Source organism: Anomaloglossus baeobatrachus, chromosome 4 (assembly GCF_048569485.1).
Source record: "Anomaloglossus baeobatrachus isolate aAnoBae1 chromosome 4, aAnoBae1.hap1, whole genome shotgun sequence".
Lineage (NCBI taxonomy): Eukaryota > Metazoa > Chordata > Amphibia > Anura > Aromobatidae > Anomaloglossus > Anomaloglossus baeobatrachus.
In genome coordinates this window covers 652304735-652320286 of record NC_134356.1, presented here as the reverse complement: position 1 = coordinate 652320286, position 15552 = coordinate 652304735, and the positions used below count along the sequence as shown (strand labels likewise).

At 42.5% G+C, this 15552-nt stretch overlaps 1 protein-coding gene across 1 annotated transcript in view; it reads right to left on the bottom strand.

Moving 5' to 3' along the window:
• LOC142302010 (hepatic lectin-like) overlaps positions 1–15552 on the bottom strand; it is a 44459-nt gene that overhangs the window by 12556 nt on the left and 16351 nt on the right. Inside the window, exons 3-4 of the mRNA XM_075343084.1 lie at positions 11041–11088; positions 8293–8438 (exon numbers count right to left, since the gene is read on the bottom strand). Coding sequence (XP_075199199.1) covers positions 8293–8438; positions 11041–11088 — 194 coding nt within the window. The remainder of the gene's footprint in view (positions 1–8292; positions 8439–11040; positions 11089–15552) is intronic.

Below are 15552 nucleotides of genomic sequence, written 5' to 3'. Positions count from 1 at the left end.
CATTTGATCCCTAGGTGCTTCACAAACGTTTATAAAGTAAAGCATATTATACCCACAAAAATGTTGTTTTAGCAGCAAATTTTGCATTTTCACAAGGACAGCAAGGGGCGGTGCGGTCACTGGCCCTGGCTGTGACAGCCAGAGCTCAGCTATTACTTAAGACAAGCTCCCGGGGCGATCATGTATGTACGATCGTCAGGATGTATTGGTATGTCCATTTGCAGGAATGTGCTGCAAAATAGGATGTATTGGTACTTTTTGGGGTTATGGCACCCTCTTTGCTAGACATATGTAGTGTAGATTACTTGCTCTTCAACCCTTGTCTATGGACATCTTCTTGAGATTCGCACCCAGTTGGTTAAAAAAACCCCATAGATTTACAGCAGGTGAAATAAGTATTGAACACGTCACCAATTTTCTTAGTAAATATATATCTAAATGTGCTATTGATATGAATTTTTCACCAGATGTTGATAATAACCCATCCAATCCACACAAGAAAGTAAAACAAAAGATAGATGTCCATAAATTGTGTAATAATGAGTGTTGGAAGACAATATGTGTAAAGTGTAAAATAAATCACTGAACTCACTATTGGATCCATGAGCTCTAAATTTCACCACAGCTCAAAGGTCTACATCAAAGAGAAAAATCATGCCCTGTGAGGGGGTTGTGAACCTGTGAGGCAGGAAGGCCATTGTATGTACTGTAGTGTATTTCCCTTGGTTCTATTGACAGAGCAAAGAGTGCATCTACATATGAATTGAACATCTTGCCTGTGGTCTCAGGTAATCTACATCTGTACATAACCCCTGTGGTATTTGAAATATAAGCCGCCTCTGTTCTTCTTGAGATGTACACCAAATCTCCAACCCAAACCTGTCTTCAGGCCTTTTGATATGAAGACCTTTCCTATGTACTAGGATACCACCCACAGAAAGGTAAAAACCATTGCACCTAAATTTGTCAAGACTCTTGACCCTCTAACCCATTCTGGACATAAAAAAGCCACTTCCACAGATAGTTTCCTGAGGTTCAGGATGTTTGCTGGAGATGTGGGCAGCAGGGAGGTACCATGACCCACATATGGTGGTCTTGTAGGCTTTCTGGGATGGGGTCTTGAAAGCGATCCAGGAGACATCCGGGGTCGTGGTGCCTAGATGACCGGAGGTGGTCCTCCTATATATGTTCCCGTTTATCTAAAAAATTATACAAAAAAATCCCTGCTTAGACACCTCCTTCAGGTTGCCAAGACCGTAATTCCCCGACACTGGAAATCGGTGGATCCCCCGACTCTGGAGGAATGTGTGAGTGAAATGGACATGATCTATTGGATGGAAAGGGTACTGATGCAGTCCCACAACGATGTAGCTTCCACTGCCACAAAATGGTTCCACTGGGAATCTTTCTTAACCCGTCCCTGCATTTGCGCCGCGAGTTATTGCGCGGTTTTGCAGTTACACTTGGGATGAGAGGCACCTGTATGCCTTTCAGTTATGTATTTTGGACCTGGTCGGTGAGGCCCCCCGTGGTATCCTGATCCCCCTTCCCCTTTCTCCTTTACACTATCTTTCCTTCTATGGATCTTTTATTTAGGTATTTCTTTTCCATGTGTTTGGGGAATAATTATTTCCCTTCTTTCTTTATATGTTTTAAAACAAAAAGGGGAAAGAAAAATGGGTGGGTCACCTTGATACAGTTGTTTAAGCTTTAAAGTGACCTCGGTTGATGTCACTAAAAGAAGAGGTATATTCTCGCTGGTTGAACCGCGGTTATTGTGATTAAGTATATCAATGTACTATATTCCCATGTAACATTGATATTTCTGTTTGACTATCTTATTTGAAAATCAATAAAAATGAAAAATTAAAAAAAAAAAAAAAAAAAAAAAAAGCCACCTTTAGGAGAACATCGACATCAGCAGCCATGTGCATGTTCTTGGAGGACTCAAAAGACTGTGGCCTGATTGGATGGTACTATTATGTGGGGGTAATACAGGGATGGGCACTGTATTGGCCATGTTTGACTGTGTGGCTGATAAAGGTAGCATACTAAACTAGTTAGTAAGTCTCTTATCTTTCACCACCCTCTCCTAAGGTACCGTCACACTAAGCGACGCTCCAGCGATCCCAGCAGCAACCTGACCTGGCAGGGATCGCTGGAGCTTCGCTACACGGGTTGCTGGTGAGCTGTCACACAGGCAGATCTCACCAGCAACCAGTGACCAGCCCCCAGCCAGCAGCACACGTGGAAGCGATGCTGCGCTTGGTAACTAAGGTAACTATTGGGTAACCAACCTGATATTTACTTTGGTTACCAGCACACACCGCTTAGCGCTGGCTCCCTGCACTCCTAGCCAGAGTACACATTGGGTTAATTACCCGATGTGTAGTCTGGCTATGTTTGCAGGGAGCAGGAGCCGGCACTCGCCGCGTGAGGGCGGCAGACGCTGGTAACAAAGGTAAATGTCGGGCAACCAAGGAAAGGGCTTCTTGGTTACCCGATATTTACATTGGTTACCAGCGTCCGCAGAAGCCGGCTCCTGCTTCCTGCACATTTAGTTGTTGCTGTCTCGCTGTCACACACAGCGATGTGCGCTTCACAGCGGGACAGCAAAAACTAAAAAATGGTCCAGGATATTCAGCAACAACCAACGACCTCACAGCAGGGGCCAGGTTGTTGCTGGATGTCACACACAGCAACATCGCTAGCAAGATCGCTGTTGCGTCACAAAAGTCGTGCCTCAGCAGCAATGTTGCTAGCGATGTTGTTTAGTGAGACGTGGCCTCTACTCCCTTTTCCCATTTACTGTACCCTTTCCCTTAGTTAGGTTTCTCTTATTGTGTGTCACTGTAAATACCCCATTTGTAGTCAATACCATGTTAACGATCCAGTAGGTCTTGTTAATAATGATTAACTGGCACCCCAAAATTCAGCAGATATCTACAATGAGAAATGACACGGAAAAAAGTATTTAAAGGGCACTTTACATGTTACAATATATCTTACGATGTGTCGCCGGGGTCACGTTGTAAGTGACACACATCCGGCATCGTAAGTTACATTGCAGTGTGTGACAGCTACGTGCGATTACGATTGAATGGTAAAACGTTCATCGCACGGACGTCATTCAATTCCTAAAAATTGAACGTCAGGTTGTTCATCGTACCCGGGGCAGCACACATCGCAGTGTGTGACACCCCGGGAATGATGAACAGTTCTTACCTGTGTCTTGCGGCTCCCAACCGGCAATGCGGAAGGAAGGAGGTGGGCGGGGTGTTTACGTCCCGCTTATCTCCGCCCCTCCACTTCTATTGGCCGGCTGCCGCGTGACGTCGATGTGACGCCGAACGTCCCTCCCACTCCAGGAAGTGGATGTTCGCCACCCACATCGAGGTCGTATGGACGGGTAAGTACGTGTGACGGGGGGTAATCGTTTGTGTGACACATTCAACAAATTGAACGTGCTGCACATACGATGGGGGCGGGTACGATCGCATACGATATCGTATGCTGGATCGTATGGTGTAAAGCAGGCTTTACACATGAAGATTGAAAGATGTAAAACACAATGGAAAGTCATGTGATCAGCTAAAATCTATCAGTAATTAGAAAGCAAACTTACCACTTAGTGAAAATTAATATTAATTGGTTCAACTTTTGGCCTATAAAAAGTTGTCTCATTATAAATGTTGCCACACAAGAGACATCTCATGATGGGTAAAACAAGTGATCTGTCTCAAGACCATTGCACCCTTAATGTTGCAAAACATACTAATAGCATTAGTACAGAAGAATTTCTAAACGACTGAGGGTTCCAGTGAGCACTGTTGGGGAAATAGTTCAGGAGTGGAAAGAACATAATTTCACCATAAAAAAAACAGGTGCTCCGTGTAAAATTTCAGACAAAGGAGTGGAAAGAATTATCAGAAGATATGTTCAAGTATAAGAAGTTGTTAAGAAGAAGATATTCAGATTCAGTGCTCCACAGCATTTGTACACCAATTTCACCATCTGCAAGAGGATCAGGTTTACCAGAGACCAGTCAGTAAGGAGTGTGTTTCCTCAAGGGAAGAATTACAAGGTGACACCAAGTCAGGTGACAACTGTGACAGTTACTAAATATAAGAAATTAGCCGTCAGCAGGAAGGCAGAGTTGGCGCCAAGATCATCAGGGGAACAGACATGTGCGTAGCAGATCAGGCCCGTGTCACCAGAAGGTAAAGCATCTGAAAGCACTCCAAGCCCTGAGGAACCCAAAAGCCTGCATACTGAGCCCAGAGGAATCCAAAGATTGCATACCAATCTGAGAGGAACCCAAAGCCTTCATATCATTGCCAGAAGAACCCAAAGACTTTATATTGTCTCCAAATTACCTGAATATCTAATATTGTTGCCAAAGACCAAACATTGTTGCCTGATGAATGCAAAGACCGAACACCAGACACCATCACTGGAAGAGGATCAGTCTACGTGGTCAAGCACTAAAGATTGGACTTCGAGAACCAGAGACTGAGAAATGCACATTTGTTCCGAGCTGTACCCTAATGAATCGGGCTGCCTCTTCCAGCCTTAATTCTTGGTAAGGCCAATAGAAGCGGAGGGACGGAGATGATCGGGACGTAAACATCCCGCTCACCTCCTTCCTTCCGCATTGCTGGCCGGGAGCCGCAGGACGCAGGTAAGATCTGTTCATCGTTCCCGGGGTGTCACACACTGCGATGTGTGCTACCCCGGGTACGATGAACAACCTGACGTTCAATTCATGAGGAATAAACGACATGCATGCGATGAACATTTTACCGTTCAATCGCAATCGCACGTAGCTGTTACACACTACAATGTACCTTACGATGCCGGATGTGCGTCACTTACGACGTGACCCCGCCGACACATCATAAGATATATTGTAGTGTGTAAAGCGGGCTTAACTTTCAGTGATTGCATGTACTTAATAAGTTGACTAAAACTGTAAAACATGCCAAGTGCTGTTTTCTTTCTTTCGTCTTGTCCTCTTGCATTGCCTGCTGCTTACCCATTCCTCCATAGTCAGGTGAGATGAGACCAATATTGATGTTATGGGTTTCAAAATACACACCATATTTGGAGGCTAAAAGGTACAGCATAAAACCCCGAAAAACACCCAACAGTGAAGTTTGGAGCTGGGAACATCATGCTATTTGGCTATTTTTCAGTACATGGAATTGGAAAACGTCACGTAATTGAAGGAAGGATGAATCGATAAATGTACATAGACATTCTAGATAAAAATCTGCTGCAAGACAATGATCCCAAACACAAAGCCAAGGAAACAATATGTTTCAGGGAAAGAAAATAAAGCTGCTAGAATGGCTGAGCCAATAATCTGACTTGAATCCAACAGAAAATTTATGGAAGGAACTAAATCTCAAAGTTCATAGAAGGAGCCCATGGGACCTTCAGGATTTGAAGAGTGTTAGTGTGGAAGAATGGGCCAAAATCCCACTGGAGCAATGCATGCCACAAGTATATCCATACAGGAAGCGTCTTAAAGTTGTCATCACCAACAAAGGCTTTTGTATAAGGTATTAAATAAGTTTCAGTAAGCGTGTTCAATACCTTTTTTTCACTATTAAACATCACTAAATTTATGGACATCTATGGTTTGATTGCTTGGCGTGTGTAGATTGAATGGGTTGTTAGCAACATCCGGTGAGAAATTATTTTCAAAAGCATCTTTAGAAATGTACTTAGAAATCTGGTATGTGTTCAATACTTATTTCACCTGATGTACCCGCAAGAAAGAGCATGCCATATCTCAGGAACAGAGATGTGCAAGAATAACAACAAAAAAATACATTCAGGTGAACAGTGGTATTTATAGGAGTTTAAAAAATTACAGATGTATTGCAAGTGACAGGCCTTCATTAAGGGGTTAGTCCCATGAACAAAGTACATTTTAATCAAGAGATCTTGGAAAAATATTAAGTTCTACAATTGGATGTGTTAAAAAAATGTCCCAGTGTTGAGATAGTCTTTAAAAGTGCCCATGCTATATACTGTTTTATTTGTTGTGTCTGACAATGCTGAGCTGCTGCAGTTCATGGTAGGTACATATCACAGTTTTTGGCAAAGGTGAATAATAAATGATTTATATACAGTTAGGTCCAGAAATATTTGGACAGTGACACAAGTTTTGTTATTTTAGCTGTTTACAAAAACATGTTCAGAAATACAATTATATATATATAATATGGGCTGAAAGTGCACACTCCCAGCTGCAATATGAGAGTTTTCACATCCAAATCGGAGAAAGGGTTTAGGAATCATAGCTCTGTAATGCATAGCCTCCTCTTTTTCAAGGGACCAAAAGTAATTGGACAAGGGACTCTAAGGGCTGCAATTAACTCTGAAGGCGTCTCCCTCGTTAACCTGTAATCAATGAAGTAGTTAAAAGGTCTGGGGTTGATTACAGGTGTGTGGTTTTGCATTTGGAAGCTGTTGCTGTGACCAGACAACATGCGGTCTAAGGAACTCTCAATTGAGGTGAAGCAGAACATCCTGAGGCTGAAAAAAAAGAAAAAATCCATCAGAGAGATAGCAGACATGCTTGGAGTAGCAAAATCAACAGTCGGGTACATTCTGAGAAAAAAGGAATTGACTGGTGAGCTTGGGAACTCAAAAAGGCATGGGCGTCCACGGATGACAACAGTGGTGGATGATCGCCGCATACTTTCTTTGGTGAAGAAGAACCCGTTCACAACATCAACTGAAGTCCAGAACACTCTCAGTGAAGTAGGTGTATCTGTCTCTAAGTCAACAGTAAAGAGAAGACTCCATGAAAGTAAATACAAAGGGTTCACATCTAGATGGAAACCATTCATCAATTCCAAAAATAGACAGGCCAGAGTTAAATTTGCTGAAAAACACCTCATGAAGCCAGCTCAGTTCTGGAAAAGTATTCTATGGACAGATGAGACCAAGATCAACCTGTACCAGAATGATGGGAAGAAAAAAGTTTGGAGAAGAAAGGGAACAGCACATGATCCAAGGCACACCACATCCTCTGTAAAACATGGTGGAGGCAACGTGATGGCATGGGCTTGCATGGCTTTCAATGGCACTGGGTCACTTGTGTTTATTGATGACATAACAGCAGACAAGAGTAGCCGGATGAATTCTGAAGTGTACCGGGATATACTTTCAGCCCAGATTCAGCCAAATGCCGCAAAGTTGATCAGACGGCGCTTCATAGTACAGATGGACAATGACCCCAAGCATACAGCCAAAGCTACCCAGGAGTTCATGAGTGCAAAAAAGTGGAACATTCTGCAATGGCCAAGTCAATCACCAGCTCTTAACCCAATTGAGCATGCATTTCACTTGCTCAAATCCAGACTTAAGACGGAAAGACCCACAAACAAGCAAGACCTGAAGGCTGCGGCTGTAAAGGCCTGGCAAAGCATTAAGAAGGAGGAAACCCAGCGTTTGGTGATGTCCATGGGTTCCAGACTTAAGGCAGTGATTGCCTCCAAAGGATTCGCAACAAAATATTGAAAATAAATATTTTTTTTTTGGGTTTGGTTTATTTGTCCAATTACTTTTGACCTCCTAAAATGTGGAGTGTTTGTAAAGAAATGTGTACAATTCCTACAATTTCTATCAGATATTTTTGTTCAAACCTTCAAATTAAACGTTACAATCTGCACTTGAATTCTGTTGTAGAGGTTTCATTTCAAATCCAATGTGGTGGCATGCAGAGCCCAACTCGCGAAAATTGTGTCACTGTCCAAATATTTCTGGACCTAACTGTAGTTAACACATCTGGGGTTCGCAGATGTGTATTTTTATGACGTAAAACATTTCCCCTGCCTGTTTTATCACAGGAGTGAGTGTTTCTCGAAAATCTCTGTTTCCCTGAACTTGTCATACATCAAGTCGGTCACATAGGAGCTCTGGCTGCCGCTGATCTCATGTCATAAACTTGATCTAAGATGAACTCAGACAACTTGCGATTCGGTTGAAACATTCACTCCTGTGAAAAGCAGGCAGGGCAAGTATCATCTGTGATACCATGTTGCCTTGTCTCTATACTGTCTTTTTGTGAACCACCTCTTACCTGATGACATCCCGGGATTTTCTTATTATTAGCCAGACTGATGCTACATCATCATTGGGATATGTGCTTCACACATATGATGTTGTACCTGGGCGGTTATTCCAAAGAACACCTCTAGATGTCTCCACCTATATAATGGCCACAGACTCGTTCTAGCATATTGATTTTCACCAGCTTTAGAACAGACATCTCACCTGTTCATTTGCGTTGTTGATTACAGCTAAGTCAGCATTCTTGAGTATGCACATGGACCGGGCTTTCTGCCAGCTCGAATAAGTGTTTGAGAAGAAATAACATTTGCCATCAAACAGTTGCCAACCAGCATCACAGGAGCTTTTTCCTGAAATAAATAATGATGACATAATGATGTTGTGAAATGCAATGCAAAGCCAAAGCCTGAGACTGCACTACCTAAGAGACTGCACCACTGCAACATTGTGATGAAAACATTTATTTCGAATTCCCATTCCTTTTTACATACATTCGCCCATATATGCCATACTTTATGCCAAAGAAAATGTTGGCTACTGCCTTTACTGTGATTGGCTGGCATCACATTTGATACGTAAATTTTGACTCTGTGCGGCTCTACTGAAATGCCCTGGTGCGTTGGAAATTGGAGTAATAGTTTTGGGGTTGATGTCAGCTGTGTAGTGTCAGCTGACATCAAGCCCATGGGTTAGTAATGGAAAGGTGTCTATCAGACCCCCCCCGCCCATTACTAACTCAGTAAGTGTAAAGTAAAAAAAAAAACCACACACACACAAGGAAAAAATAGTTTATTTGAATAAAGATTCCTCCACAGTATCAGACATTCACCAATTTATTAAAAAACCATGAAGATCTGACATACTCCACTGTGTAGTGCTCTCAGAAGGTACCCCAAAACTGTACTCCAGTCTATGGAGCCTTGTTCAGAGAATGAGGCTTCATAGGTCACTCCAGGTCAGCTGCAGACCCAGATCTTCACATATGGTGATACTGACATCACCACAAGTGAGAAACTCTTAGTCTGGCGGTAACTGGGAGTAACCTGTGGAGTCACTCCCGATCAGCGCCAGACCTAAATTTCCCATGCGCAGTGACGTCACTAAGTTACAGACATCACTGCGTCTGAGAAACTCTGGATCTGGCACTGACCTGTAGCGATCTATGGAGCCTTGTTCTTTAAACGAGGCTCCATAGATTGAAGTACGGATTAGGGGGATGTCATGAGACCACTACACAGTGGATTACATCGGAGCTTTATGTTTATTTTTTAATAAATTAGTGAATGAGGGACAGTCTTTATTTAAATTAACTATTTTTTCTTGTGTGTGTTAAGGCCCCGTCACACACAGAGATAAATCTTTGGCAGATCTGTGGTTGCAGTGAAAATATTGGACATATTGTTCCATTTGTACACAGCCACAAACCTGGCACTGATTGTCCACAATTTCACTGCAACCACAGATCTGCCGCAGATTTATCTCTGTGTGTGACAGGGCCTTTAGTCTTTTTAACTTTACACTTATTGGATTAGCAATGGGGATTTCTGATAGACCCCTCTCCATTACTAATTCCTGGGCTTGATGTCAGGTGACAATTTACAGCTGACATCAACCCCCCAAAATATTACCTTGATTGCCAGTGCACAAGGGCAATCTGGAAGAGCCAGGGAGAAGACACAGAATTGGCACATCTAATAGATGTGCCACTTCTGGGGCAGTTGCAGGCTGTTATTTTTAAGGCGAGAAGGGCCAAATAATCATGGACCTTCCCAGCCTGATAATTCCAACCTGCTTTACCTTGGCTGGTGATCAAAAACAGAGATGACAGCACACCGTTTTTTTCAATTTATTTAGGTTAAACCAAGCAAAGATTAAACAGTAGGGTCTCATTACATCTAATGCAGGAGTAATCTGCTTACCTGGCTACTCCTGCATGTGATGTAATGAATGTTTGCTCTGATCTCACTGAAGAGCAATTACAAGTTACATACTGTAAGTATGATACTGACATTTTGAGCTCTCAGCTCTGAACAGGCAGTGTGGGCGAGGGATAATACAGCAGAGGAGACAGTGCTATGAGAGAAGAAAAGCCAAGGAGAAAAAGGTTTGTAATGTGACACAACTAAACTCAGTTGTGCTGCCCGCCTCCCACATGGATAACCAGGAGATGAAAGGTGTTAGTCATCTGTGCTCTATTCCCAGCACATTCTACTCATGCAGGAGGTTAGACCAGTAGATCAGGCTGTCTCTTATACACCTCACACACTGAAAAACTTGCTCAATTATACAGTATTGTTTTCTATGTTCTCCTGAGTGTTGCTGCTTGTTTATGATTGGTCAGCATCATAGAGGGAGAAAAAGTACACATCTCCAGTGAAAACTAACCAATAACACCCACTTGGTTTTAACAAAAATTAACTCTTTATGGTCCAAATACTTTGCATGCTAATATGGAAAGGTACAATTCATTAAATAAATAAATAAACCAAAAGAAAAAAGAAACAAAACAAAAAACATGTAATTCCGCAACCACTAATATATCATACGTATATCATAAATATATATGTTGTATATAAAAAATGTGGTGAAATGTCTTCTTTAAAGGACATGCTCACATGTAATCTAAAGTTTTTCCAATACAATTAGAGATTTTACAAAAAAAAAAATCTGCAGCCCCGCTTCACCTGCTGTGTGGATTGTATATACGCGGTATGTCAATTTTCACACTTAATTTTTCTGTTTGCAATTTGTAGTATAACATTATCTGTAACAAACCAGTTTGCAGCATGTAAACTTGATTTTGATGCAGATTTTCTGTGGCTTCATTGCTGCATCTTCTTTTTTTTTTTTTTCAAAAGTCAGATACCCCATTTAAAAATTGATCCAATTTATTGAAAATGACAGACTCTTCATAGACGAGATAAGTTGGGATCGAACTCTCAGCACTCTTACTTTTTACAACATGTTCTACATTTTTCAGCTTTTCAACCAATGAATTAACTGCAAGAGAAAAAAAATCTTATTACATAGTAAAATGACACATATTTCTATAAAATTGCTCACAAATAGGGATGACCGAATACCACAAATATCCGACTTCATGAATATTCGCCGAATAGATCGTCGCTATTCGACTATTCGCGAATATTCGATACGCAATGTAGGTCTATGGGAAACCCAAATAACAATTATTCGGCCTTCCGATAGACTTATATTGTGCATTGAATATTCGCATAGCGGCGACCTATTCGTTGGATATTCGCGAAGTCGGATATTTGTGTTATTCGATCATCCCTACTCACAAACCCTCTGGGTGAAAAGGTCTAAAATGGGCTCACAGCTATTAGATGGCTGAATATCGATCAATTCAACATCCCTGACATTCCCAATCCTATAAAGATCAGCACTTAAGTACTAGACTGTGATGTATCAGGGTGCAAATGTTATGGATAAATAATTCCAGAAAAAAATCAATACAAGACCAAAAATTTTGGAAAAAGGAGAAGGTACTCAAGGATGGTTGTAAAAAGGTGTACTAGTCCAGCATGCATGTTGAAGTAATACATCTTTTTGCAACCAACTTATAGTGATGTCTCCTTATTCCAGAACCCTACAGTCAAAGGCAGAGGTCCTTAACCGGTGGCTTGAGAGCAACATGTGGTTCAAGAACGACACGAGGCTCGATAGCCTCATGTGGCTTGCGGGCCCATGATATCTGGCTCACAGCTGTCATGAGGTCCAGCAAACCGCAATGAAAAGAAGGTCTGCAGATGGTGAATTTTGTGAGTAGCCCAACACAAAAAGTCAGGACTGGAAACTGTGTGCTTGATGTAAGAATACTGATTGGGGGTAAAGTGTGCTTTTTGTGAGGAAAATTTGGCTGCCTTTATACTATGTTTTTGGTGTTTCTATTGTCAGGGGAGGGGGTGCTGAATGTTGCTCATGACCATCTCTGAGATGAATTTGGTTTGCATGGTCCAAAAGGTTGGGGACCATTTGTCTAAGGGGCACTTTGCACACTACGATATCGCAAGCCGATGCTTGCGATGTGAGCGCGATAGTCCCCGCCCCCGTCGCAGCTGCGATATCATGGTGATAGCTGCCGTAGCGAACATTATCGCTACGGCAGCTTCACATGCACTCACCTACCCTGTGACGTCGCTCTGGCTGGCGAACCGCCTCCTTATTAAGGGGGCGGGTCGTGCGGTGTCATAGCGACGTCACACGGCAGGTGGCCAATAGAAGCGGAGGGGCGGAGCTGAGCAGGAAGTAAACATCCCGCCCACCTCCGTCCTTCCCCATAGCCGGCGTGAGCCGCAGGACGCAGGTAAGGTGATGTTCCTCGCTCCTGCGGCTTCACACACAGCGATGTGCGCTGCCGCAGGAACGAGGAACAACATCGTAACATCGGTCCTTCCAAAATTATGGAAATGACCGACGCTACACCCATGATACGATTTGGACGTTTTTCCGCTCCTTAATCGTATCAAAAAGGATTTACACACTACGATATCGACTGCGATGCCGGATGTGCGGCACTTTCGATTTGACCCCACCGACATCGCAGCTGCGATGTCGTAGTGTGCAAAGTGCCCCTAAGGGTTCATTCAGATGTCTGTTTTTTTCATAGTTCTATCCATGTTTTTCATGGCTACAGCTCATACCTAGTATATTCTCAAGTCTGCTTTTTTTGGGGGGGGGGGGCTTTTGTGGTCCATGCAAAATCATAGAGGAATATCCGATATTGATCCAAGTGTCGGATTAATATTGGTAATGCAAGTCTATGGGTCTATGAAAAATCAGACAGCACTCGGATGCCATTTTTGTGCTGTCCATTTTTCATGGACTGCTAAAAAAAAGTTAGAGAAACTTTTTTTTATTTTTCCCATTGGAGAAAAACTGATTTAAATTGATAAAAATTTTATGAAGCGCTGAACAAAATCATCAGTGAAACTAAGACTAATTAATTTTCTCGCATGTGAAAAAATATGGTAATCTGAATGAGCTCTGGGTCACGCTTCTTTGTTTTATGTACAAATCATGGATTGGCCTCTGGACTCCTGACCCCAACTCGACACCCTCATATATCAGACTATTGAGTTTGGGTCAGGACTCAGGAGACTGTGGCCAGACTGTACTTGGACTGTGAATCCAGCCTAACCGGTTTCCATTTTCTCAATACATGGTGTTTTCTGATAAAGAGTCTTCTTCAGGTTTACAAGTTTACTCTTGGGTTTGTTAGGAACTGAGGATTATGTGAGGCTGGGTGCAAATGATCCCTGTTGGAAACACATCTCTCCATATAAACAAGAGTTATCTAGGTTCAAGGCATTTTTGTGGTCATTTACGTAAGAGTTGCAAAGGGTGAGAAGTGGGTCTCAAAAGGGTGCTTTACACGCTGCTTTGCACCTGCCCCGTCGTACGTGCGACATGTGGTGATCGCTGCCGTAGCAAACATTATCGCTACGGCAGCGTCACACGCACATACCTGTGCAGCGACGTCACTGTGACCGCCGAACAATCCCTCCTTCAAGGGGGAGGTGCATTCGGCGTCACAGCGGCGTCAGTCAGCGGCCGCCCAATAGCAGAGGAGGGGCAGAGATGAGCCGCCGTAACATGCCGCCCACCTCCTTCCTTCCTCATTGCCGGTGGACGCAGGTAAGGAGATGGTCGTCGCTTCTGCGGTGTCACACACAGCGATGTGTGATGCTGCAGGAGCGCCGAACAACCTGCGGCATGCACCACCAATGACATTTCGTAAAGAAGCGACGTCTCAACGGTCAACAATTTTTGATGTTTTTGCGATCGTTGAACGTTGCTCCTTGGAGACACACACTGCGATGTCGCTAACGGCGCCAGATGTGCGTCACAAACACCGTGACCCCGATGATATATCGTTAGCGATGTTGCAGCGTGTAAATGGCCCTTAACACTCCCAAAATAGTTGGCAACTATGATCTAGTAAGAAGGATTTTCCAGTGGGATGAGAACCTATCACTCAATGTTCACTGAGGAGGGAAATTTATCAACTAATGTCAAGTGGGAGAAAGTGGAATATCCAGGAAGAGGGGGTTATAAAGATCTATTGTTCAATGTTGTAGGATCTTATATCACTTGTTCTGTAGTAAAAATATTGTTATATTTTTGATGACAAACACTAAAATGCTCGGGTGCTCGTCTCAAGTATTGAGTATAATAGAAGTCAATGGAAAACTCAAGCATTTTTTCGGGAGACCCTCCCATGAGGTCTGAGGGGCAGTAAAATCAGTGAAATTGAGGGGAAACAGTTCTCAAATGGAATGGGAAAAGCATGGGGAGACGCCCGGACACATCTCTGACTTCTGGGTCGCTGATGGGAACAGTGTTGCCAGAATATGTCACTTTTACGGCGTGACACTAAAACATGCGAAACCAAAGATAGAATGGATTTTACAGGAAAAAAAATGTTAGGAAACATTCTTTCCTGTATAAAGACTTGTATATAAGGCAAATTTAAAAAGAGCGAAAAACTGCCTCCTCCACTTCTTAGGCTATGTGTTTTTGCCCTCTCATTCAATGGAGAAAAAAAACACTGCAAAAATGCTAAAAGAATTGACATGCTCCTTCAATCAAAAATGCAGCAGTTTTACAATTTAAACGGGAAAAAAGGAATCGTGTGCATGAAATTTCAGACATTTTTCCCATTTGTAATGAGTTGGATTTCTAGACTGGTGAAGCCTATGCATTAAGTGCAAAGACTATCAATAATTGAAAGGTGGGATTGCAATACACCCTGGAATACACATAGAGAATGGCCTAAGAATTTTTTTCCCCCCATTAGGAAGGAGTGGGACTCCTAGACTAGTAAAGCGTATTTTTATTATAAAATAGAATATATGAATTACAGAATGATATGAATAACCCCTGTAAAGGACTTGTGGGTTAATGTAGCAGGAGCGAGGTCTGTAAGGCTAGAATCCCTGCCTACATACCTCTAATACACTATCCCTTCTCCAGTAGCTTGTCCTACACTAAATGCAACTAAGTGCTGTATTATTATGGCTCAGAAAAGGACTGTTAGTTTAATTTTGTTAATTTTGTACAGTGATATAATACACTATTCCTTTCAAGCAGAAACTCTTACTACACTATTTCTGGGTGCAGGACGCTGATCATGGCAATGTCAGGTCTTGTATAGACCCAATGATGTGATGTGGCCTGCCAATTACAGTAATTTCAGTAACCAACATGGCTGAAAACGAATACCCAAACCAAAAAAATGGAGATTTCATTTTAAAATATAATATTTTGAGGCTCCTCATGATGAATGCGTAGCGAAACGTATGTCAGGGGGATCTCTCTGTTTGCAGTGGCGGTGTTCACACTGGTAAATATGTCTCTATTTCCTATGCTTTACATGAACTGGTTATATATATTGTTTATTCAGCCCTTATGAGAGGTGACATTCTGTATGTGAATTCATTT